The sequence below is a fragment of the Sinohyriopsis cumingii genome, chromosome 19 (genome assembly GCF_028554795.1).
Source record: "Sinohyriopsis cumingii isolate HCF-2022 chromosome 19, ASM2855479v2, whole genome shotgun sequence".
Lineage (NCBI taxonomy): Eukaryota > Metazoa > Mollusca > Bivalvia > Unionida > Unionidae > Sinohyriopsis > Sinohyriopsis cumingii.
Window position 1 is genome coordinate 44,509,498 of NC_142979.1, and position 26,956 is coordinate 44,536,453.

A 26,956-nucleotide genomic window follows, 5' to 3' on the forward strand; every position below is an offset into this window, starting at 1 on the left:
GGCATACGATTTAAAAGCAGACTTAATTTTCCATTGCACATTCCAGTGTATGGTCAGTTTATGGAATGTACTAAGCGTGTGACAACTCATTTCAGCTCGAAGATAGTAGTTGTATTGAATAGTGGTGCATTATCAGTTTTTGTTTTTTGTTTACAAGTCTAGAGAGCTGTAGCTTGTACCTGTGTACTTTAGCAGATGAGATAAGTGCCCATTGCGCTATACAGTACACAGGTAGAAATCACTGTAACCGCTCTTCTAGTGAAATCAGCATTACCAGCACAATGTCGGTAATTAAAATAGCAGATAACGTGGGACACGCCATTACCATGACGAGCTTCGATGGATACCACATAGCTTCATTCAGTCCACCCGAGATTCTACGAGAAATTTTCAACAATATCCCACATTTAAAATGTCGAGATGATGATGTGTTCGTTTGTGCTCCACTTAAATCCGGTACGTAACCTATGTATCTCTGTGTCTTTATTATTGTCATACTGTTTTTATTTTACCACCTTCGAGTGTTATTCCGTCCGTCAATTTGTGGATTCACAATACAACTATATTATAGTTTTCTTGGTCGAAAACAAAATGCAGGACAAACGATGTAGCTCCTGAGCTTTACTTGCTGCACCTTTCGCATCAATTGAAACAATTGAATGGGTGGGGTAACAGTTGTTTTATTATTATTATAAAAAAACAAGAAAGTTTTTTAACGTTACATGTAGCGTGGTTTTCCAAACTGCATTCCATCTGCGATTAATCATATGTACCATTTACCTGTTCTGTTGAAAAAAACATCAAATTCATGGTATCATTGTCCTCTCCGCCCTCTCCTCCTCCCCAACCCCGGATTTTATATATATATATATATATATATATATATATATATATATATATATATATATATATATATATATATATATATGCAAGAGAATCCCCCATCCCAAGCTCCTCAGATTGGGTTTGGATCGAATTTCCAAAACCATTTTGCGCACGTACAGTCCTAATCATATCCCTAAGATTGGAATCTTTATCTTGAAAGATGTAGGAGCAGCTGTGCCACAGTACACATCTCTTGCAATCACTGCAGCTTATTTCTACAGTTACATATAGGTAAATAGGTATCCCTCCATAATGGACCGAAATTCTAAACACACTGATCGACAGTCATACCCATGTGTATTAGGGATATATTTTAAAGGGAGTAGGATAAGTTGAGCAAAATGTATACACTCTACGGTAGGAAAAACAGAATCAACTAATCCGCATCTTTGATTCAAACAACGTGGGAAATTCACAGAATTCTTGTAATCGCATAATTCATTAGAGGATTGTGCTCTTGATGTAAAATGCATTACCCTTTTTAAGCAATAAAACAAATGTCTAGCAACAGTAAAAGTCTAGTGGACTGTCACGTAAATTTTGAGTTGAGAGAAGGCTTTTAGTTTCTATTTTTTATTTCTACATTCATGAATGTGCGCTCGCGCGCGTGTGTGTGTGTGTGTGTGTGTTGGCAGGCTTGTTGTCAATTTCGATTGTCACTTAATTTCAGTTTGCAGTCAATAGCGCTCAATGTCTGATTTCTCCATCATTGTCAGACATGATTCTGATTATGACGACAGTTTAAATCACTATTTAAACAATTTTAATAGTATAATATACAATTTGCTCTTAAAACAATTTTTACCCTTTGTCCTAAGTGTTATAGGCATACGATATTGTACTACGGTGACAGAATATCGAAAAGCAACTTCCATGCAAGTATACTTCCATCCAAGTATACTCCTTTCCTTAGCCTCTTTTTACTCATTCTTGATTTCACTGTCTCATTAATTGTATAAATGTATACTAAAGAGTCAACAGTCTTGACATATTTTAAGATGTATTAATCACTGTAGAGAGAGAGAGAAAGAAGTTGTTAGGCACTTTGTAATATTATTTTTCTCCCATATGTATATTTAAATATCTAACTACGAAACACATAACTATAACAAATAGAGAATATCTACGATTTATAGATTTTAGAAAGGTTGCACGAGTCAAACGGAAACATTGTATTGCCACAATTGGTGAATCAAAATGTGACGTTAGAAAGCGTTTCTACTTCATGTCTGAAATATCTTTTCTTACATCTACTTAAAAAAATGTGTTAAGCAAACTTTTTCTTTTTTGTATGGATTGTTTTTCATTATGTTGTCATGGTATCAGCAGCTGCATTATTACATTGATAACAGGATGTCCCCAAATGTTACAATAATTGTAGAACAGAGATTAATTGTAATGATGGTGAGTTAGTTGCAGAATTTTAGTACCATTTTTGAAGTTATTTCTGCATTTTACTATTAATTTTCGTGTTGGCAATCTTGAAGTCTTTTCCAGTCACGGATCTGCAAACAAACGTCGAAAGTTAGCCTACATTACTACGGTTTGCAACCGTCGCTCATCAATTCCTGATGTCTCAATTGTTTTCAGCCATGATTATGAACGTGATAACGTTGACAGTCCCTACATAAACTTTTTATTACTATGTGGAATCAAGCGTTTTATCTTAAAAATGTGTGAGATTTGTCTTTGCGTCTAACATGTATGCAATGTTGTATGGGTTTCCCAAAATAACAAATAACAGCCGGTCGCGTAAGTTCAGTCACGTGCAGTTTGCATGATTCATGTGAAAATCAGTGATAAGTTTGTTAACACTTGAAGCTCATTTCGTTGTTGCTGTTGTTTAGAGTTCAGAATTTGGCATTCCTGATGTATCCGGCACATTGATTACAAACACGCATACCAGAAGTTCAACAATCTTAACACATTTTCAGGTCTTTTCATCCTGGTGGTGGAGAGGGGAAGCAAAAATAAAATTAACCCAAATATAGAAATGTAGGTCTGAATAAGATATATCGTGGCATACATACTTCCTTAATGGAAATAAAGTAGTTCAAATAGTAATATCACCACTGTGGCGATAACGATTGCATGGCCAAGCTGGCGACATATTTTTTTCTCCCACTGGTTTTCGTCAAGATATCGTTACAAAATGTAGGATGCTATCTCGTTATTGCAAACTTGTATTTCGTCAAAAGTCTCAGGTATTTTTAACAAAAAATAGAAAATAGAATATTTCATCCTTAATATAATATCGTACATACAATTTACAATCTTAATCTGCATGAAAGTCGTAAACTACTATTGAGCACTTTGACGCAGAATATCAACGCAAAATCTTTGCGGAATGGAAACTTGAAAAATTCGACACACTACTTCAAATGTAGGATTATTTGTTTAAACCGGCTTTGAATTTCGAATTATTAAATTATTTTACTGGTATCCACCCGCTGTTTTGTGTTTGTTAGACTACTAATCAAAGACCTCCAGCTTGTTCCCTTTGCTGGTCTATTGTTTTAATTTGTACGGAAAAAGTCAGCTACTACAAACGAGGTCCCAATTGTTGCAGCTTTGCATTCATGTTATTTTTTCGTGCTGTTATAATACTTCCATTTTCATGGTCCTAGGTTCGAAGGCACAACCCGGCAACCCTACCTCCTACCCACACCCGAGCACTCCCATCCCTGTACTTTAAGACCGGATACTTGAGGACTTTATTACCATTAAATTCTAGCCTTATCCCTAAGACGTTGTACATGTAAATAGCATTCCTCCACAGTTATCTAATTTGTCGAGATACGGGAGTATATTTAGGATATTCAAAAGTATCTGTAATTAGTGTATATAAGTAAAATGTTAAGTGGCTGATGCACATTATGCCATAAAGGACCGGATAATTGAGGCGCTTACACGTTCGATAATACTGCACAAGATTAAAGTTCGAACTCTCATTGTATCCCTGTAGGATTCCTCAAAATGAAATTGTCGTGCAACATCCCTTAAAAGAAATACATACACATTTCAGAGAAAACTTCTGACATACGTTTAAAAAACTAGAATTAATTTCGTGGGAATTGGCGTATGCATTGTTTCTTCTAATAATTCTGATAAATCATTCCTACATATATTTACCTTTGTTAATTTTCTTGTGCATACAGACTAAATAATAGATTTAGCGTGAGTAAAATATTTTGAATCTTTCCGGTAATTATACCCGTTATTTACTTACATATAATGAGCGTCTTACCTCCGTGCCTTACACTTTTAATTCTACTGTTTCATAAACGACAGTCTGAGCTATCGCGAGAGACTCTTAATACTCGGATTCAGACTCTTCCCTCGTGCTATGGAAAATGTTTGGCAAACTATGTAATATTCATATTTTAATGCATTTCTTCTCTATAACCAGGAACACACTGGACGTGGGAAATAGTATCCATGCTATTGAATGGCAAAGCTGAAATCATTCATAAATCAAAGATGACACTGATGCTGGAGGCTGTACCAACTGAAATGATAGACGATGCCCCTTCTCCGCGTGTCCTCAACAGCCATCTCCATTTGTGCCGCTTACCCAGGGAGGCTCTAGAAAAGAGGTGCAAAATTGTCTTAATCTTGCGTGATCCTAGAGATGTTGCTGTCTCGCTTTACTACCATTGTAAGGGGGTTCTTAAGCATGAGTATGACGGCATGTTTGAAAACTTTCTGCCCCTGTTTCTTGAAGGAAAATGTAAGTTAATATTTAATCGTAGGGACAGGGCTGGTATACAGTTTGAATATATATATATATATATATATATATATATATATATATATATATATATATATATATATATATATATATATGCGTACTTCATCAAGTCACAAACCCCAAAGAAAATAGAGATATAGGATGTAGAACCTTTAGTAGTTAAGAGTGCTATGTGTATGAAACGTGTTTATCGGCACATTTTATCTTTCAATATTTTGATGAGTATATTGCATCCTACTTTTAACTGGTAGCATCCATAGTTCTACTAATGGGTTAATTAATTAATTTTCAAGAGTAGTAAATGAATAATGCCAAAATCGTGAACTCGCTAAAATTGTCAAATTTCAATGGGTTTGTTTAACAAAACATTCGGATGTCAGAGTTTAATGTATTTGACTGAACTTGAAACATTGCAGACAGTTAAATATGGTTAAAACGTTTGTCCAGGTGTGGCTTGTTATATAATTCTTTTTCTTTTGATTTGATGCCATGTAATTATAAATCGCTGCGTTTGTGCGGCTAAAAATATCAAAATTTGTTAGACAGGATTTCGTGTTTAAAAATTTGAGGGCGCTAGTGGTGGTCGCATATCAAAATTTGTTCAACCGGCTCCGCTGATGCGCCTCATTTTGCGATAGTAAAATAATTATAAGCAACGAAATGTCATTCCAATATAACAATACTTTCTCTTACTTACCTGAACCTGTTATTTGAGGTATGTGTACAAATGTATGCAATAATGAGTGCTGGAGAGCAGTTTCAAATGCAGCTGTTTATTCAATAAAATATAAATCTTTATGAATTTCATTTCAGTGATGTACAATAATTATCTGGATTATGTTGCTGAATGGGAGAAAGCAATGGAGGAGCGACCAGAAATCCATTTGATATACTACGATGACTTGAAAACGGTATAATCTCTCGCACATCTCTTTTTCCCTCCGCCTTGTTCCTTTTAATGTATTCTTTTTCTTCTCGAACTTCAAGTGCATTTCTCTTCTTGCAAAACTGATAGACACCTTTAATTTCACAAACAACTAGGTACATTTAATCCAAAACATTTTTCAATTTTTATAACTATTGTCCCGTCGTAACTTTTTAGTTTTGAAATAAAATAACATTAAATGCTTATATTTAATTTTTCATTATGAGAAGAATATTAACCCAGGTATCCAAAAGAAATCGGTTCCTGGCTCGAAATAAAGCCTTGTATTTTGTATATTTCTGAAAACTAAAGCAATGGAAGCGATATATTTATCGCTGATTTTAAAACTGCTCTCTCATGCTCCTAGGAAGCAGGTACTTAAGCTCCTCCTATAATAGTTTGCAAGTTACCGCTCTTGAAAATTATAATTATCAAATAGATATAGTGTAGGAAATCTAAATCAATAAGTTCTATAAAAAAAAATACCCCTAGAATTTGAAGAAGAAAAAAAGGTAGAAATATGTTTTTTGTATTCTATTTCATACAAGAATAAGACACACGCGATCATTGTGGAAACAAAACACAGTTTATGTGAAGGTGTGTGAAAACATATCCAGAAAAAATGTCATATGCATGTAATTTAGTCTGTTCTCCCCCAACACAGTTCTGCAGAATAGCCCATCCTTCATACAATTACAAAAAGTCTTGTTTCATCCATAATACTTACCCTGTTACTTTACCTTATTTTTGTCAACTTTTCGATAACATTTACAAAACATTACAATTTGATTATCTTTACGTCATTGCGTTTAGTCAAAGTCTTTCAAGGCTTAGTAGTTCTTGCTCCTCAGTCTCCAGTATCATGCACAATTCCCACTACGGTGATATGGAATTAAAGCCACAAGGAAACTGCTTATTCATCGCTATGGCTGTCTTTGAAACATGATGCTGCAAACAAATACATAGCCCTACAGGAAGACAGGCAAGGTTGGTTACTAGAGGTAAATTATTAGCAGTTGTTTGTTATTATTCGAAATCACACGGGATTTGACATCAACCCAGAGGTTAACATGCCGGACGGAGATGAGTAGGGTCATGCCATGTTGAAAAGGTCCTTAGGTTTAACACGGGGTAAGGTATTATATGGTCAAAATGTGTTTGGGTCAAAAGGATTTGTCACAACGTGGGATGTTGTGTGACCCCCACTCCTTGTGATGCTTTGGTTATCATTATCGCCCGAATCGAGTAAAACATAAATAAAATATGAAATTAATGGATGGAATAACAGATCGGAGCAGACATACAGAATAACATGACAAGATCCCTCATATGTAAATTATAACAATTGAATCAATTACATAAAAAAGGAAATTGAATATGACATGTGAATGTCATATTCTCTCAGGAATAGAGTCACACACTATCCGTTCTGTTATACCAATACAAAAATATTACATCATATAATCGCTTGGCTGATTGAACTCAAATTGCCGGCATGTCGGTTCTCTCTTTCTCTCTCTAGCCACTTCCAATCAACAACTGTCTTGATTGCAAGCTGCGAAACTGAGCTCCTTTCCATCGTGCAGTACACGTATGAAGCTATTTCCTTAAATATAATAACCAAGCTAAATAGGTGCCAGCGTTTTCAACTCCTGGGATCGAACAATATTCCCACTCGTTTTTACGTCAGATATCGCCCATCGAAATTCAGCAGAACGAAGCTGTGGTCAGTTCGCAACCTAATATAAACCATCACATCTCGTTGTATGCTGTAAATTATTAACTATCCCAGTCGGCACTCGTTCCTATGATAACACCATCGATTAATGTACTTCACGGCTTGTCCTAAGTACTTTCCGTGCTAATTAGTGACTCATTGACATACATTTACAGACATGGAAAAAACAATTCTCAGCATACATTCTACACATCATTTAAGATAGCTAAATTTATTCTGACAAGTTGTATCAGGGTAATGCATAACATCCTACAATACATTAGTTCTAGTGCATACCCCCCCCCAAAAAAAAAAACATATCTATATACTACATGAGTAATATAATATTTGAGACAAAGGGATGCAATCTCTTAGCTTCCAAACTGACAGAAAACGTTGCATGAATTTAAAACGAATACATTCAACAAATAATTACAAGCTTACATTAATGTTATACTGTATGTGATTGAAACTATACCCTTGTGCCTTCCCGAGCCCCAGCTCGCTCATATCAGATAATTCTCTCTATCTCTTTTCTGGTTCCAGATCTCACAAATTTCCTTTGGACGGTGTATTCAAACAGAGACATTACTTATTAATTTTACTCGGAGCTATATTCTGGCTTCCGTCAGAACCTAAACTGACTAATTCTGCGAGGGAATTTCTTAAAACTTTGAATTCTGTATAAGGACACACACGCAAACACACACACACACACACACACACACACGCACGCACGCACACTCGTTAGCTTAGCCGATCAGGAATTTTTCTATAACCGCCAAAACAAATTGATGTTCCTATCGAAGTCAGAATAATCCTCTCTAGTCCGCCTTTATCATCAACGTTTTTGGAAAGTAATATTTTATAACACTTTTTTCAAGTGTCCCAAGATTTCTCAAATTTTTGCTCTGGTTTGTCTGTCATTTTTTGTTATTGAACCTTACGTTGACATTCGATTCCTCCATCTTTCCTATCGTTATCGAACTTACTCTAATTAAAATCAATTCTTGCTCCGAACAGAGCATATCCCATCCCTTGTAGTCAGAAATTTTATTGCGAGCCCAGCCCATACGTCAATCTTCATGTTTAAGTATCACTCTGACCAAGTCAGAATGTACTGTGTAAGTTTCTATGCCATTTTTATAGTGTAAAATGTATTACTGTGTCAAACTGGAATGGCAGTGTGAAGTTTTGCTTTAACAATCCAAACACACACCTTTATACAATACAACACATCGCATATACTATCCAAACATGCCACATGCACAATCCAGCACCCGCTTTTTGATTGGTATCTAAACACACACTCCTACAATCCAAATAAAATGGTAGGAGCTATCGATATACATACTTTAAAAGAAACATAAAAACAATATGACACATTTTTCCTTTTCTTGCTGTTGAAGAACAAATACTTGTTTTGGTTTATTTCTACGGCTGCGAAATGTTTTCAATTATTCTTAGTGTCTTTTGCTGAAATCATCCACCAACTGTAATGATGAAGAAGGAGGTGAAAGTAATTATATCGTCACAGACAAACATCCTTGCGGAGACGACACGAAATCAGGGAAAGCTCAACTGATTGCGACTTCTTCCGAATAAAGAATTCTGGTTACAGCTGCTGCAGTATTCGTAGTCATTGTACTATTACTCCGTGTATACAAGGAATTATCATCACACGCACCAGAATACATTGTCCTCATCATTTTTGTTTTAGTCATAGATATGTTACTCAAATTCCGCCGCAGTGGTAAACCGCTGAACCGTGTTGCTCCTATATATTGACAAGGACGTAACACATATGGTCACTTATGAGTGGAAGAGAAAACCCTACGCTCTGACTTAATTTTTTAATATGCATATCGATTGCTATAACATCTCTGATCTTAGGCTGTATATAAAAATGCATTGTCCCATTATTTCACCTGTTCTCAAGACAACTCGAGCAAGATGTTGACTAGTGTATAGTCATCAGACATTGTTTTCGGTATTTGTTTAAATCGGACTACCCTGTGCATATAAAGTCATTGTGTGTTATTAGCAGGGTAACAGGCAAAGCAATATGAAAGACGATCATATATGTGGACAGTTATCGTTGTTTTGCATGGAATTTACCCCATTTTTGAATACGTGATATGTTATAGGTTGCGGTCATTATTGTTCGTTGATGAAGAACCTGCGGATACCCCGGGAAAAACCATCCACCCATAGGAAGCTACTAGTAAGCTTTCGTACATATCCAGATTGGCCGAACTGGAAACTCGCAACTACGCATGTCAGTGATCTGTAAAGGCGAACACTATAGACCACTCGGCCACCCTATGTGGGAAGATAAAGATGTCTGAAGATGGTCTTTATATACGGACGCATTTTGCAAAGTAGCTTAAGAAAATGTAGACGAGTGAAGCCACTTATGTTAACAACCTTTGACAAACACAATCCATCTGCCATTTTGAGGGCCAACCGTTTCAGATATAAAAGTGATACTATGTATATTTACCAAACAATTTCGTGATGCATGTTTTGTGCATGTGTATGTTTGTATGTGCTGACAATAAAACCCAATTACCTCTTAATTTTGTGATTGTATATTTATATGTAGGGAATAGTTATGTTTAAATAGATACTTCGTTACCCTTGTTGTGTGCGATAGTATATTTATCTGTTTGTGTGAAAGTGTATTTATCTGTCCCTCTTTTATTACATCATATACCCCTCTTGGGTGATACTATTTTTGAGTGAAAGTATGAGCATTAACACTTGATAGCATTTTCGTTGGAATGGTGATTGGTTGGATAGTAATATGAAATCGGATGTTGGATGGTGTATGTGGTGTGTCTGGATGGTATATGTGTTGTGTTGGATTGTAGCGGTGCATGTTTGAATTGTAAAAAAACATTAGGTTTAACATTTCCTTTTGACTCCATACAACTTTTGACCCTATAAACAGTTTGACCCAATACAAACTTTTATTTTACAGACACGTTGACCCTCTAAACACCATTTACCATGTAATATCATCCCCCCCCGTCAACACTATGGACTATTTTGACCCCATGTTGCCTTCATGTTAACCCATCAGCTAATGTTAATTCCCCTATGAACCTTAGTTCCCATGTACAGATGCCTTTATTATTTAGAATATTGTCGAAAAGTCGAATAAAGCACTGCACATGTCCTTCATAACCAAATTCTACATATTGCTTTTGACATGTTGCTTGGCAGTAAGAACAGTGTTGATAGCTTGACCAACGCTTTGAAATTTTGGTCTTGCAGTGATGCAGCAATGAGGTGCAGAACGGTTTCATGTCGATTCAATCATATAACCGCCTTATTCGTATTCACCTGCTCATGATCCTGAAATTTGACCATGGGGGATAAATTGAGAGAAAAGTGTTAAACTACGAACTGAACTGAAATGAATTCCGCATTGATTGGCGAGTTTCTGGCTGGCAATATTTCACTGCGACATACAGACAGCCTGAGACTCATTATTTAATATATGTGTCACAGTTATTCTATGAGGAAACGACATAATGGAGAAAACGCATTTGGGACTAAATATGGCAACATAGGGATTCATCACCTACTGCCCAAGGTCCAAGAAGCTAAACATTTAACAACAATATTTTAAAACAAACGTCAGCTCATATCATATCACACATAAATAAAGACTTGACATGGTGTAATAAATATCCCCCTCCTCATTATAGTGCACTACTTGCTAACCATGTGGATATGACAATATCTTGCGATTAAGTCATTTATATAATATGCCGAAGATGCGAGTGAGCGCATATGTAAACCGGTTGAGCATATTTAGTGCTTTGGGCTTGTGATCCGTTCAGAATAGGTTCAGTCGTATCAGAGGTTGTGATATTGGCACGAACAAATTGACCACCCATTAGCTTGAGCACATTCGCTCTATATGAAGATCTCCCATTATAATCATATTTGTCGTCACCATCGGATTCAAGCCAATTCCACTGAATTCGCTTTGCAGGCAAAAGCACGGCTATAGAATGTGCACTCTCTTGGAACATAGATAAGAGTGAAATTGTATTACTGGTTGACAACGATGTGGGCGTGTGAATAATAAGTTGTCTTTCAAATTTCTCTTTCAGAAGGAGATTTCGTTCAGTCATTTCCCATATTTCTGCACCAAAAAAAAAGTTTACTCTGGTTTTCAACAGACCTTTCTTACAAAACACAATTAGCTTTACATTACTCAATTCAGTAATCTCCGTGTATTATGCAAGCAAGTAATGTATGGTTTTCTTGTGAACGATATCTGGTTTCTTGGTTGTTTGGCGTATATTGGTTGTGGTGTTACTCTACACTTGGAGGACTGCCAATCCAGAAGACTCCATTTACATTAAACATATGAAGTTCTGACAGTTTGGTCAGTTTCAGTCGTTGTCATCTAGAATACTCAAAACCTTTTAATATCATTCTCACCAGATACATAAGTATGTGCAGAATTCCATCCTGCTTACTACTATGTCAAAATGACATATAATACGTACTTTTTAGAATGATTGCTTTCAGTAGAATCTAAGAAACAGTAACGAATCGCACTGTTTTCAGAACTGTGAGCCTATGAATAGTCATATCGATAGTGTACTTTCACCAATATCAGTATTAAACATCAGTACAATTTCATTTCCATGAAGCTGTGCTCTCAGGTCAGGAGTTTTTCCTTGCTATTACTTCTTCGACCTTGTGTCGCTTTTCAGCAGAAACTTTGATCCACCTGCTAGAATGTTTCTAAATCTGATAGCTTAAAACACAGAAAACATTTAATCGCCTCTGTGTTCATCCGTTTAAGTTGACAGCTATTCGAATTAGTAGTTGTAATGTTCTGTTTGCTCCCTATTTTGTGCATTCGATCTTATGTTGCTAAGACTAGTCTGCAGTACAGTAAAATAGTTAATGATATTCGGCTTCTAAAGTATGCATGCCATTTTCTGATAGCATCGTCATAGGTTTCTGTCCTCAAATTGAACTCTTTGCTCTACTGAAAATATCTGAATATCCCGCAGAAGCACACTACGTACATATGTCGTTTCTGTGATTCTAAATCTAATTCCACCTTGGTTTATAGGTTATCCACCAGTGTAATCTGATAAAGAGTACAAAAGACACGATCTTTAACTAGGCTTATACTCTCATATTCTATGTATTGTACTGAAGTTCTCTCTCCAAGCACTAACAAATTTGCAATATTTTGACATTGTTAAGAGCTGTTTGTAGTTCAACATTAATAGATCCGATAGAATATATTTGAGTATGCTTGCCTAAACTAGTAACAAAATAGGAATGAAAAGGCAAAATAGTCAAACACATATAATTGAAAGATTTAATAAAACATGAAGACAAATGAAACCCATAATTATGACAGGGACACTGCTTCTTAAGAATACATAATAAATGAGGGAAAAGACGAGAAAGCACAGGTTATCAGCACAGTAACTTGATCTAGGTGTTTGTATCGTAACCAGTTTCATAGTGGAAGGACTTCGGATCTTGTGCTTCCACATGGGTTGAGCATGATTCGATAACTTTCTGCTATCAAACTCGAGCGGATTGTGCTATATGCTTCTGCTATCAAACATCAAACTCGAGCGCGTTGTCCCATATGCTTCTGCCGTCAAAATCTAGGTGATGCAAGAGTTATTGTATAGAAGATGTGTTTATAACATACCGTAAACGCTGACATAAAGGTGCATGTCAATATCAGGAAACGAAGCCTTATTTTTTCTTTTTTTTAATATAAAATCTTTATTCAGTATGTACATGTTAAAATACACAAATGATTACTTATCGGTCTGTATATATGACAAATGTGTCCAACTGACAAAAATGTGTTTAGTTATCTTGCTTAACTACATGCACTCACATATACACACACATACACACACACATACACACAGACAACAACAACTGAATTTTGCATTCAACAAATATTTTCGTGGTATATATAGATGGATATATAATGTGTTTAAACCGCAGTACGGGGTCAACTATCAACTGGTTTTCGTGCATGTCGCAGAATGAGAGTTTAAAAAGATACATATGATTACAGCTATTTATACGTGATATATGTGTCAAACAACTACAGGTGTATATATATATATATATATATATATATATATATATATATATATATATATATATATATATATATATATATATATATATATATATATATATATATTATTGAAAACACACATTAAAATGCACTTACGTACATGTAAAATATACGTCCAACACATATCACGGGTGTGCCTATTGACGTATATATATATATATATATATATATATATATATATATATATATATATATATATATATATATATATATATAGTGTGTGTTTGAACATGCATTACCGGGTCAACGTTTATTAACTTGGCTTTCGTACGTGTTCCGTAATGAAGGTTTAACAACAGTAGTGAAGTGGGGCACTCTAGGGACAATGGAACTTATCATTAAAAACACCCCTGAGTCACTCTGGGGACTATGTAAATTTAACATGGGGAAAATTGCTGGGTCATTCTAGGGACAAGGGAATTTAACATGGGAATAGATTTTAGGTTTGTCTAGGGACAAGGGGAATTTAACATGGAAAAAAAAACTACTTTAGGGACAAAGGGAATTGAACATGGGAGAAAAAAAAATAGCAATTCTATAGACAAGGGGAATTTAACAGGGGATTTTTTTTAAATAAAAAAAGAAAAGAAAAAAAAATGGGGTAGGCAATTGAAAGTCTATCTCTTTTCGAGAGATGTGGGTGGCCCTGAAAAGGGCCTTTGGGTTTATATATGCCCTTAACATAAAGGGCATCTGTGACTTCTTCTTGTCCTTAGGCTTCGTCTCACTGTAGGACCGTAAATCAGGACTCTTTTGAGGCATCCTTGCCTCTCCACGTAAATCCTACGTATCCATAGGTTGCTGGCAGTCCTATGGACAACTGTCCATTCGGATCGGACATACATCGGTATGTCCGTCCTGAACATCATTGTTGACACAAGGGTGGAAGATTCAACGTCAGTCCACATGCTGAGGCGACGAAAACAGGTAAATCAATGCAGTGAACTGCGCTTATTTATAGGTAGAGGAAGGATTGAAACGGATTGAGTTCATTGACCAATCCAAACACGCGTTACAAAATTCAGTCAGCTCGCATCCAATCCGAAGAGAACAGTCTGTGACGTCACGTGGTCTATATAGATTCGCTAGCGCCTGTGCGCTGTCAATCCATGCAACAGTTATTCAACATGACGGAAACTCAGAAAACGATCAATTGGGGTGCACCAGCAGTGGAGACTACACAAGGGAACCCGGACTTACTTTCAGAAGAGGTGAATTGGGATTTTGTGGATTTTCTTACCTCGCAAGAATTTGTTCCGGAACCTTCGTCACCTTCATTACCACACGTGGAGAATTTTAGACAGAGACAGAAAGAAGAATTGGAGAAATTTATACAACGACAAAAGGAAGCGGAACAAGCTTTTCTTTTACAGCAAGAAGAAGAGGTAAGAGAAAAACAAGAAGAAGAAGAAGCAGCAGCAAAGAAACAAGAGGGTGAAAATCAAACGGTCACGGTACTGTTAGACATTTTAGCGGAGTTAAGAAGTCTGAAACAAATGTATCAGACTTCTTTATCACGACCGAAGAGAATACGACCTTCCCGAGCTAAACACGCCAACCCTGTGACTAAGCCTACCGTACCACCCTTAGTGATTTCAACCAAATCATCATCATCAGAAGTAGGCCTCGGCCGTGGCAAAGGTTTAAGGCAGTTAAAGTTGATTGCTTATACTCACCCCTACACCAAAAACCAAAGGCCCATTTCAGGGCCACCCACTTCTCTCGAAAAGAGATAGACTTTCAATTGCCAATAACTAAAAAAAAACAACCCTATTTTACCCGTACAGTACGTGTATATGAGTGCGTGAGTGTAGCTTCTTATTTAAAATCAAAACTCAAAGACACTTACTTTTTTATACCTAATTTATTCTTTTATAAATAGTTACAATCCAATTCACAATTCACAACAAACCACTTTAAAAAGTTCATAGACTTCTTTTGTCTCATTGTTCACTCTCTCTGTTTTTTGAATTTCTTCACCGTCACAGTCTTTTCTTCCTCTTCCTCCTCACTTTCTTCCCTTCTTCTTTTCTTCTCCTGTTTCTTTTTCTTCACATGTCTGCTATCTTCCTCCTCTTCTTCTTCCTCTGAAGAATCCCTCTCTTCTTCTGACTCCTCTTGTTTCTTTTTTAGGAAATCTGGAGACCAATGTTCTTTTTCTTGATAATAATAACAGGTATCTTGACTTTTGTCTCTTTTAGCCCCTTTTTTCTTTTTTGACGGTCTGGACACTCTGAAGACCAATGCCCTTTCTTCTGACAGATATAGCAAGTATCTTGACTTTTATCTCGCAAGGAAGGAGAGGAGTCCGAATGCTGGTCTGAAGAAAATTTTCTAATGACCCCTCGCAAAGCTCTGATGAAATGTTCGATTTGTGTAGTCTCTTCCATCGTTGTGCTCGGTTTGAGAGTGAAATGAATAGTGAAAGGACAAGACACACACCCTTTTATATACGCTGGTCTGCCATGACTATAAATTTGTCTATGGTGTTTAAACTTTAGTCTTTTGACGTTTTGCACTCAAGATGAAACGATCCAATTCATTTGAGAAGAAAGAAGTAGAAAGTAAGAGGCAGAAACGTGATCTATCGCCTCGTACCAGGGCTGAAGTCTTGGCACAAATTCATGCCAGTGATTTTGAAGAGGACATGAGTGAACCAGAATCCAAACCCTCTAAACAAAGTTCACCACCTTTAGTCAACCCTGAAAAGTACTATTCCATTCGAGAGACGGAAAAGCGCTCCTCTAGAAAATTTAGAACCACGGCTTACAAATACACGGTGAAGTTTAAAGATTTCAAGGCTGAAGTACCGTTAGAGAAAGCAGAAGGGTTCATCACCGGGATGTGGGATTCTTTGCTTACCACACTCAAGCGACAATGTCAACCCAAAGAAGACGATCGCTTGAGACTTTCCATACAACGCGACGGTTTGAAATCCCCTGTTTGGATCGAGTTTAGCAGCCCTGCAAAGTTGACCGCTTCCAAAGTCATGGACAAGATTCAACACGTACAACAATCCAATGACCAGTTTGACATCACCGATGGAAAGCCACACTCGACATGACCCACGTCTCTCCTCCTCAAGGGACCGGACAACGCAATAAGGTGTTATTGGTGAACGACCTTCGCATCACCAAAACGATCCTCGTCCGAATTAACAACCCTCAAGACCAGATGTGTTTAGCCAGGGCTATCGTGGTGGGACGAACCTATGCCAACAAGAACGACACGGCAGAATGGAAAAGAGAATGGGAGAACATCCGAAAATCGAACCGAGACAAACAACGAAACGAAGCAGAACTTCTGTTACAACAAACAGGCCTGTCCAAAGACTCACCCTGTGGCATTCCTGAGATGCAAAAATTGCAAGATACCCTAGCTCCACGCTACACCTTGAAAGTGCACCCTCAAGAAGTGCGTGGGCCTCTGTTGTTTCGAGGCCAAGATTTTAAGGACGGAAAATACATTCACCTTTATCATCACGATGAACATTTCGATACCATTACCAGTATCATTGGATTCCTGGGATACAAATATTACTGTGAGAAATGTGACAGTGGTTATAATAATCGAGAACAACACAAACATTGTGGATCGAAATGCTCAGGATGTTTGGCCTCTCAACCCTGTCTGAGCGAAGGGCAAGAACCAATGCATTGTCCTGCTTGTCTGCGCACGTTTGTCAGCCCTGCCTGTTACCAACAACATCTGAAGACCCAAGGTTCACAGAAGAAATGCGCTTGTCAACTGCTGAGATTGTGCCTCACGTGTGGACAAGGCATACGTACCAATAGTGCCAAGGCACACGTATGTGGAGGAAAGAAAAAATGTCACATTTGTCATCACATCGTGGACTTGGAACACCAATGTTACGTGCAAAAATACCAACCCCAACCAGAGAATGAGGACGGTCACAAGAAGAAAGACAATTTCATCTTTTTCGATTTCGAATGCATGCAAGAGACTGGCATTCACATTCCTAATTTCTGCGTGGCTCATCGAGCGTGCGAAAAGTGCATTCACGAACCTATCTTCAGTCATTGCCCTCACTGCAGCAAAATTCCTGGAGGGCGTGAAAAAAATCTTTCGAGAACCAAAGACGCTAGATAATTTTGCCAAATGGGTCTTAGACCCCATCGACAAGACGTGGAGCAAAGAGGACATCGAACGTTACGGAGATTGTCATCGTCATGCCACGGTGATGGCTCACAATTTCTCCGGATACGATGGACAGTTTCTTCTCAGATACTATACGGAACAAGGCACCGAGCGTACTAAAGTCACTTTGAACGGAGCCAAAATCATTTTCATGCAAGTGGGACAAGTACAGTTTAAAGATTCGATGAGCTACTTGGCCATGCCTTTGAGCCGAATGCCTAAAACATTTGGAAGGACAGAAATGGCTAAAGGGTATTTTCCTCACTTTTTCAATACGGAAGCCAATCAACACGCCGTTCTACCCCATTTACCTGAGGCTCACTATTACGACCCTGACAACATGCGTACCGAACAACGAGACGCTTTCTACGCTTGGTACCAGGTTCACGCCTCGGACCCTTTCGACTTTCAGGAAGAAGTGCTAAAGTATTGTCGTTCCGACGTGGACATTTTACGGCGTTGCTGTGGAAAATTTCGAGAACTGTTCATGGAACACGGAGGGGTCGATCCTTTGAAAGAAATTTGCACCATTGCCAAGGCGTGTTCCTTAGTGTACCGCCAACGATTCATGCCTGAAAACACCGTGGCTGTCATCAGTCCTCAAACGACCAACTATGTCAAACGTCAGTACTCGGTCAACGCCCTACGCTGGTTACATTACTTGTGCGACAAGCAAGACAAGTGGATTCAGCATGCCCGCAACGGAAGGGGCGAAAAGACCATCGGAACGCATTCGGTCGATGGCTGGGACTTAGAAAACCCCAAGATCGTGTACGAGTTTAACGGCTGCTTATTTCACGGATGCCCCGTCTGTTACCCTGATCGTAGCTAAAAATCAGTTTTTGCAACGAACCATGGAAGACTTGTACCAGGACACTTGTCAGCGACGCCTAAAGTTAGAACAGGAAGGATACCAAGTGGTGGAAATGTGGGAACACGAATACGATCACCGTTTGAAAACCGATCCCGAATTTAAACGCCTCGTGGAAAGCTACCGGTTCATGGAACCCCTGAACCCAAGGGATAGTTTGTACGGAGGAAGGACCAATGCCACCTGTTTGCTGTACCAAGCCGACGAAGAGAAAGGAGAAGAAATCAAATACTTGGACGTGTGTTCGCTGTGTCCCTATGTGTGCAAATATTGTCGCTTTCCTGCAGGACACCCGCAATTGTTCACGGAACACATCGACCTGAAAAACATTCGACAATACGAAGGCTTGATCAAGTGCAAAGTTTTGCCTCCCACGAACCTATTCCATCCCGTTTTACCTCACCATTGCCAAGGCAAACTGATGTTTCCTTTGTGTCGTACTTGTGCGGAAACGTGCAACCAAGATCAACCTTGTCAGCACACCCAGGAAGAACGGGCCTTGACGGGGACGTGGGTCAGCGTAGAATTGTTCAAAGCTCTGGACATGGGATACCAACTGTTAGAAGTGTACGAAATTTGTCACTTTCCCAAGACACAACAATACCACAAGGGTGACCCCATTCAGAAAGGAATTTTCGCAGAGTACGTGGATGCCTTTTTGAAACTGAAGCAAGAAGCCAGTGGCTATCCTTCCTGGTGTCACACTCCCGAAGACCAAAAGACATTCAAAGAGAAATACTGGGCACAAGAAGGCATCACTTTAGATCACATCGAGAAAAACGAAGGCAGGCGATCGTTTGCCAAAGTGATGTTAAATTGCTTGTGGGGTAAAATGGCACAACGACCGTGTTTACCCAAGACGGAATATTTGACCGAACCTTCCCTCTACTTCCAGATGATTCACGACAAAACCAAATTCATGAAACACGTGGACGTCGTTCGCGAGGATTTGATTATAGTGAATTACGACGAAGATCTGGACTTTGTAGAAGCCGACCCCTTTGGAAATGTCATCATTGCGGCTTACGTGACAGCTCATGCTCGCTTAAAATTGTACGAAGCTTTAGAGCTGTTAGGGGAACGCGTCCTGTACTTTGACACGGACAGTTGCATTTACATCGATCACCCGAGTCAACAGCACCCTGACATCGAAGGAGACCGTTTAGGAGCCTGGACAGACGAGCACCCCGACGACAAGATTCTAAGTTTCGCCAGTGGTGGTCCTAAAAATTACGGTTACGAATACCGAGAGAAACAAGGAGAAGTGCACACGAAGTGTAAAGTGAAAGGATTGACTCTGATTTATCGTACCAGTCGAGTGGTGAACTTTGGCGTATTGAAAGAAGCTTTGCAGTCTAGAGAAAATGAACACTTTAAAGTGACCACCTAACAACCCAACAAGATTGTACGTTTTCCCACTCACCACATCGTCAGTCAACCCTTAGAAAAAGTCTATCAAATCGTGTACCAGAAGCGAGTGCGACTTCCCAATCATTTTACCTTACCGTATGGACACGTCGGTATTGGTCTGTATATAAAAGGAACCCTAGGCAAGATCGATAGTTCATTGTGACTACCAAGACCAAGCGAACAAGATGAATACTTTCAGAGAAACACAAAACAAGTTCAGACAGGCACAATTCAAGTTTGGGGCTTCTGAAGTGGAATGCGATTGTGAGCCTTGCGATGGGAACGATGCTGTATGCTGTGACCTTAGCGATGCCGTAAAGCATCATGGGAACTTTGTTCTCACTGCCCCTATCATGGAAAGTGATGCTGTGCGTGTCAAACCTGAGGGATGCGAAAGCGATGCCGCTCGTCCTCTTGGACACTTTACTGGGTTTCGTTTTAAAGGTGAATGTCGACCTTCACGTTTACCTCCCTATGGATGTCATCCAGCCCTGAGCAAACTCCTGTCCATGTCACCCAACCCTCATCGATACGAACCTGTGAAAGACGAATATTCGTTCCCTGTGCGTTTGTCGGAATACTGCGACTTTGAAAATCGTCTTCAATCGTTCAAAGGAAAATGGCCTAAGTATCTGGGAAGATCGACCCCCGAAGAATTAGCCAGAGCCGGATTTTTATACTTGGGCGAAGGGGATAAAGCCAAGTGCTTCAGTTGCGGTGTGTCACTTCACCACTGGGAACCACAAGATTCGGCCTACCTAGAACATGATCGATGGTCACCGAATTGTCATTACTTACCCTTAGTGGGACGGAGACATTGAAGTAACTTACCATGTCGTTGACGAAGAAGAAGAAACCAGATTGGTTAGGAGTCAAATGTTGGACATCACCGAGACCAGTATTTAAACTTCATTTCAAAAACGATATTGAATCATTACCTAAAGAACTGCAAGAAAAGATTTACAAGGATGTTTGGCAGGGGTTTGCCAGAGTGAAATCTCAATGGGTGACTGTAGAACTTTTGTGCCGAGAAATTCACAAGAGGAAAATGAAAAAAGTCAACCAGTGTGTTAGATTTCTCTGGGTCAAGTGTGCATTCGTCCTATTATATTACTCTAGACCGTTTACATCAAAAGAGTTCAATGAGATTCTTGGACGTTACCCTGAATGGCAGTGGCCAGAAATTACTCACTATGTGGATTACTTTTGCTCTAGGAGAAGATTGTGAATTGTACGGACTGACCTATTCATGGATACTTTACAAGAGAATATTTGTGCTTTGCCTGTGGAGTTGAGAGAACGAATTTACCGCGAGCTGGTCAAAATACAAGTCAAACGTAAAGAACAATTGCATCCGTTACATCACCAGATCTTTAGCCACTGGTACCTGAATGGTATAAGAGGACTGATTCGTCAGAAATTGTTTCAGTGGTCAGACCTTGTTCATCACTTTCAGTTAGTGAATGAACTAAATGTTCGTAATTTTGGTTACTTCGAGATTCACCTAGGGCAACGTATTGAGAAAGACGAGTTAAAGGATTACCAACATATTTTACGTGGAATCTGCTTAGCGGAAGACGAAACATCTAGACAAACTCTGAAGTGTAGGTTACAGTATGCAAGATTTAGATTCCCTACTGGAGAACGAAGATGTCTAGTTAGAAAGTACCTTTATTGCTTCCGAAATAAAGAGACTATAAAATCAGGAATCCATGCCACGGCTTATGTCACAAGTGATTGAACAGATTCCGTGGAAGGAACTCAATGACCATATTCAAACCGTGGATCATTACCATCAATTATTACAAGAGCTGTATCCATTCAATTTGGGTCAACAAGTGGTGTGTGTCTTAGTGACTTGTTTTCTGGGATTTCGTTTACCACCCGATTCCTTGTGGACTCTTTACGAACAGTACTTACCACCCCAATGGCCTTAAATGGTCACGAAAAACTCCTTTTGCTCAAAGCCTTGCGTTTTCATCTGGATACTTCTCGACTTCAACAGGAAAAAAGATTCGTCAACTTTTAGCTACCGAAGACGTGTATGACGATGTGTGTGTAGCATGTGACTTACACCCCCATTGGACAGATGTCCGTGACTGGAAAAAGGGGGTTTTGAGGCTTGGACCCAAGAAGTGGCCCAGTATGCACGAGAGTTGTTCAAGGAAAAAAGTTACTTTTCAACCTGTGTTAGTGACAGTGCCAGAAGAACACGTCACCCAGGACAGGACTGTCGTGGACATGCCTAAAAGACCCTTTCGGGAGGACACTTGTGTGACCTTACCCCATATAGAACTGGTCAGAACATTACCCAAAACATGGTGTACAGACACTTGTGTTTATTCCACGTTGATGGTTATCATGTGCCTTTTATCGTTGTACTTAAGCCTTTGGCTTTTATGTATTTTTGTCTTTCGTGTTCATGCTTAAAACATTCAATAAACGTGTTCTGAAAAAGGTATATAAACTCTTGTCTTGTTTGTTTTCGTGTCACAAGTGACATTCCTGACACTATGGCTACTTCTGCTGTCTCTGCTCCCTCTTCCTCTACTGTCAAAGTCATCGACGAACACTTAGATCGTGCCAGTTGGGAGGATTTGTATCTTCGCTATCCCTTTAACATGCTCATTGCTGGACCTAGCGGTTCAGGCAAAACCGAATTCGTCAAACGTTTGATCGAACATAAACATCATTTGATCGATCGACCACCTCAACGCATCGTATGCTGTTACAAAGAGTGGCAATCGGCGTACAGCCTCTTGCAAGAAAGTCAAGGCGATTCCATCGTGTTTGTGGAAGGCATTCCTAAAGAAGACGACGGCATCGTCTCTGACTCCCGTCAAACCCATTTGGTCATTTTTGACGACATGTTAGGAGAAGACGAAGAAGAAATTAAACTGTGGTTCACGCACAAAGGGCATCATCGTAATGCCAGTGTCGTTTACATCACCCAAAATTTGTTTCAACAAAGTAAAGCCCATCGCACCATCAGCCTCAATGCACATTACGTGGTCTTGTTTAAAAGCCCTCGAGATAAATCGCAAGTGCACGTCTTAGCCAAACAGTTAGGGACGCCTTGGCTGACTCAGGCGTACGACGATGCCACTCAAACTCCACACGCCTATTTACTCGTCGATTTGAAACCTACGACCCCCGATGATTTGCGATTTCGTACCCACTTGTTTCACCACTGGTGCCAAGACGGAGGACCTGTCCTGTACACGTATCCGTCCTCGACTTAATTTCACTCCAAAAAAAAATCTATAAAAACCTCAGACACTTTTCGTCTGTCTCACACAGTTTGAACATGACGTCCCTTCAGTCGCATCTTCCCGTCAAATTGATTCGTGCCTTGTATGGCATCAGTCGAGAAAAAAATCCACAAACACGAGCTCGTGTCTTAGAAGCTAGTCTCAAAGAAGTCTTACGATGGTTCACGGTGACTGCACGTCAATTACTACAAGGGATCATTCAGATTCCTCATCAAACCAAACGCTTTTTTGATCGAAACAAAGTCGCTTTGACCCAACTGGCCGATCCTCGCATCGACACTCAAACCAAAAAACAAATCATTTTGAAACCTGGAGGGAGCGGTACTCTAGGAGGGGTCATCATTCGCTCTCTCTCTCTTAAGATGGGATCCTAATGCACCCAAAGTTCTCCCAAAGAAAAAAGTCAAACGAAGCTCCAAGAAGAAGAAAAAGACCAGGTCCCCAAGGAGAACTTCTCCAGTGGCGGGAGCCTCCTCTTACCAGACGCCACCCCGGAAAAAGAAAAGAAGCCCCCAGAAAAAGAAACGTCCACAGAAGAAAACTAGTCGCAAGAGGGGCACTTCGGCCAGGACGCAACTTTACACTCGCAAACCACGACCTGCCACAGCGGTGACCGCGTCTCCAGTAGCCTCAGGTTCATTCACTTCTCCGCTGATGTCACCAAGAACTGAAGAGTACTTGGAGACGTTGATCACACCAAGAACTTCTCCGTTGATGACCCCAAGAACTTCTCCAGTGGCAGGACCCTCCAATTTAGTGGCAGTGGCGGCTGTTCACAAAGTACCTTCTCCCAAAATCAAAGTCCAAGAAAGATCGGGCATGTTACAAAGTTTACTGGATTTGTCCAAGCAGGAACTGGCTCGATTTAGTCCGTTACGTACCCCTGCAGGACGTGTCATGCCTGTCCTGAAGTTAATACGACGTAAAGACAATCAGTGGCGACGCGTTCCAGTATAAAAAGGGTGTGTGACCGAGTAAGGGTATCAGTGTTTTGGTGCTCCTGAAGATGTCACCCTCCAGAAAACATCCCTCTTCTAAACAGCCCCAAGGAAAGAAAAGGAAAGGACTACCTCCACGTTTAGTCAAACATGGGGACATGTTATCTGTCCTGTCCAGAGCTTCTCCACCCCTACGAAAAAAACTCATTCAATCAGCTTCCAAAGAGGTCACCGATACCGTGTGCGAATGTTGTTTGAACGTATTGAAAGGCACGATACCTTTGTCCAAACACCAGAAACAATGCTTAGGCAAACATCGTCACGTTCTTCGCCAAATGGTTCAAAAAAAATTCCCATTCGTCAAAAGAAGAAGATGTTGGTCCAACGTGCAGGCATTTTACCCCTCTTGCTAGGCCCATTGCTGAAAGGAGTCTTGGGAACCATGTTGGGAGGACTGGTGGGAGCAAGATAAAAAGGCCCTCTGAAGTCCCAAGATCTCAGAATCGACCCTTGACAACCCCATGGAAGGACTAAAACTAGCTTTAGTGCCTTACTAACGATGGATGGAATACCATCGTTGGCAAGAACAACGCACCCCGCATTTACCTCCTAATCCCCATTTGAGCGAAATGTCCCAGTTACAACACGAATTGCAGTCCTTGATGGATCGCCAAGATTTGTCCGAAACAGTAAAATCGCAAAAGTACGGTCAACTCTTGCAACGACTGCAACTCTTTCACCAGAAAGCTTTAGACGAAACAGCTCTACCCACTCTGAAAGATTTTAAGACCTTGATGAAAAGTTCAGCACCATCACCAGTACCACCACCACCACTACCAGTGACCAAGACAGAAAAAAGAGAAGAAGAAGAAGGGTTTCAAACTCCACCAGAAAAAGTACGCAAGTTAACAACACCACCTACCTCCAGAATTGGATGGATTAAAAAGATGATGACCACCCCTTCTTCATCACAAGAGAAAAAGGAAGTGAAGACAGAAGTGAAGACAGAAGTGAAACAAGAACCGATATCCCCTGTTCCGACATCCTCCTCTGCGACACCTATTGCTGATCGCACACGCAAAGCATTGCAATCCAAGAAAGTACCCCAAGAGAAAAAGAGTAGCATCTTCCAAGAGTGGGTGCCTTATTAAAACACAAACAAAAAATGGAAAAAGTCTTAGCCATCATTTACTACGATCCCTCCCATCCTGCAGGTTACGCAGGAGTTCAAAAATTGTATCGTGCTGCCAAAACTCGACTGAAAAGTCTCCGTTTACCTCAAGTGGAACGATGGTTACAAGATCAAGCTACCTACACTTTACACAAACCCATTCGACGCAAGTTTTCCAGAAATCGCACCCAAGTGGAAGGCATCGATCATCAATGACAAGCCGATTTAGCTGATGTCTCTCATTTAGCCAGCTACAATCGTGGCTACAAATATTTGTTTTGTGTCATCGACGTCTTTTCCAAATTTGCCTGGGTCGTACCCTTGACTTCCAAATCAAGCAGTGAGTTAGTGCAAGCCCTGCAACGAGTGTTGAAACAAAGTGGTCGTCACCCTCTTCGATGGCAAACGGACAAAGGCACCGAATTTCTGAACCAAGCTTTCCAAAAAGAATTAAAGAAACGTGACATTCATTTTTTTACCACCGAGACTCCTAAAACTAAAGCCAACATCGTGGAATGTTTTCAACGCACTTTGAAAGGACGCATGTGGAAATAGTTTACTCATCACCACACTCTGAAGTACATCGACATCTTACCGCACCTGGTGCAAGCGTACAACCAATCTTACCATCGAAGCATTGGACGTCCCCCGCAAGAAGTCACTCCCGAGAACGAAGTGCTGGTGTTTGAGTGCCTGTTTGGTACGTCCCCGACGAGGGCTGTCCCCAAGAAAAGTGGAGTGTTGGCCGTAGGAGATTGGGTGCGCATTGGCAAAACCAAACGCACTTTCGACAAAGGTTACTTACCTAACTGGACGACCGAATTGTTTCGCGTCACTGGACGAGTGCATGGCCGTCATCCTGCCGTCTATAAATTGGAAGACATGAACGGAGAAGTGCTTAAAGGAACGTTTTATTTGACCGAGTTACAACGTGTCACAAAAAAAGAAGACGACATGTACGACATCGAAAGCATTCTCGAACGCAGAACCCGTAAAGTGGGTAAACGACGTGTCAAAGAAGTCAAAGTACGTTGGAAAGGATATCCACCCAGTTTTGATTCTTGGATCGACGCTTCGCAAGTCATCGACTATAAAAAGAAGTGACCATTATGCCCTTTCACACAGACGCAGCTACGTCGACCACTCCTTCACCCAGTTCTTCTCTGCAAGATTTACAGAAACAACCCTTGTGGGTGTGATGTGGAGAACGTGTGCCTAAAACGCAAATCGTCTTTTTCTGCCAAATCTTCGTGGTGTATTGTGTCATCGGTGCAGCCATTGCCAATTTGAGTTTGCAACAAGGAGACAAACAATTGTGGACCATTTTATTGAGCAGTTGCATCGGTTACCTGCTTCCCAATCCCTCCCTGAAATTCTCTTCCAACGGGAACAACGGAAACCTTGTGTCCAGTGCCAGTGTCAGTCACCACTCCAATAACAACAACAACCCTATTTTGGGCGGAGACACGCCTCTGACGTCCAGTAACCCCTCGGACAGCCACAGAACTCTGCAATTATGAGTCACCAAAACCAATTTTACTTAACCTTACCCAGTGACAGTTCCATGGAGGTGTTTCCCAAGAACACGTTGTGCTGTTACACGGCCAAATTATCACAGACCATCCCATTAGATCACGAAGCCCATTGGGAAGTGGCTTTAGTAGAAATCATTCACCCAACCCAAGTCCTCAATGTCCTTCCCAA

General features: G+C 39.9%; 1 protein-coding gene across 1 annotated transcript in view; it reads left to right on the top strand.

Annotated features, from left to right (window-relative positions):
* Positions 1 to 223: 223 nt before the first annotated feature.
* Positions 224 to 26,956, top strand: part of LOC149775606 (sulfotransferase 1B1-like) — a 38,183-nt gene continuing 11,450 nt past the window's right edge. Inside the window, exons 1-3 of the mRNA XM_089943040.1 lie at positions 224 to 456; positions 4,295 to 4,615; positions 5,450 to 5,547. Coding sequence (XP_089799166.1) covers positions 282 to 456; positions 4,295 to 4,615; positions 5,450 to 5,547 — 594 coding nt within the window. The 5' untranslated portion in view covers positions 224 to 281. The remainder of the gene's footprint in view (positions 457 to 4,294; positions 4,616 to 5,449; positions 5,548 to 26,956) is intronic.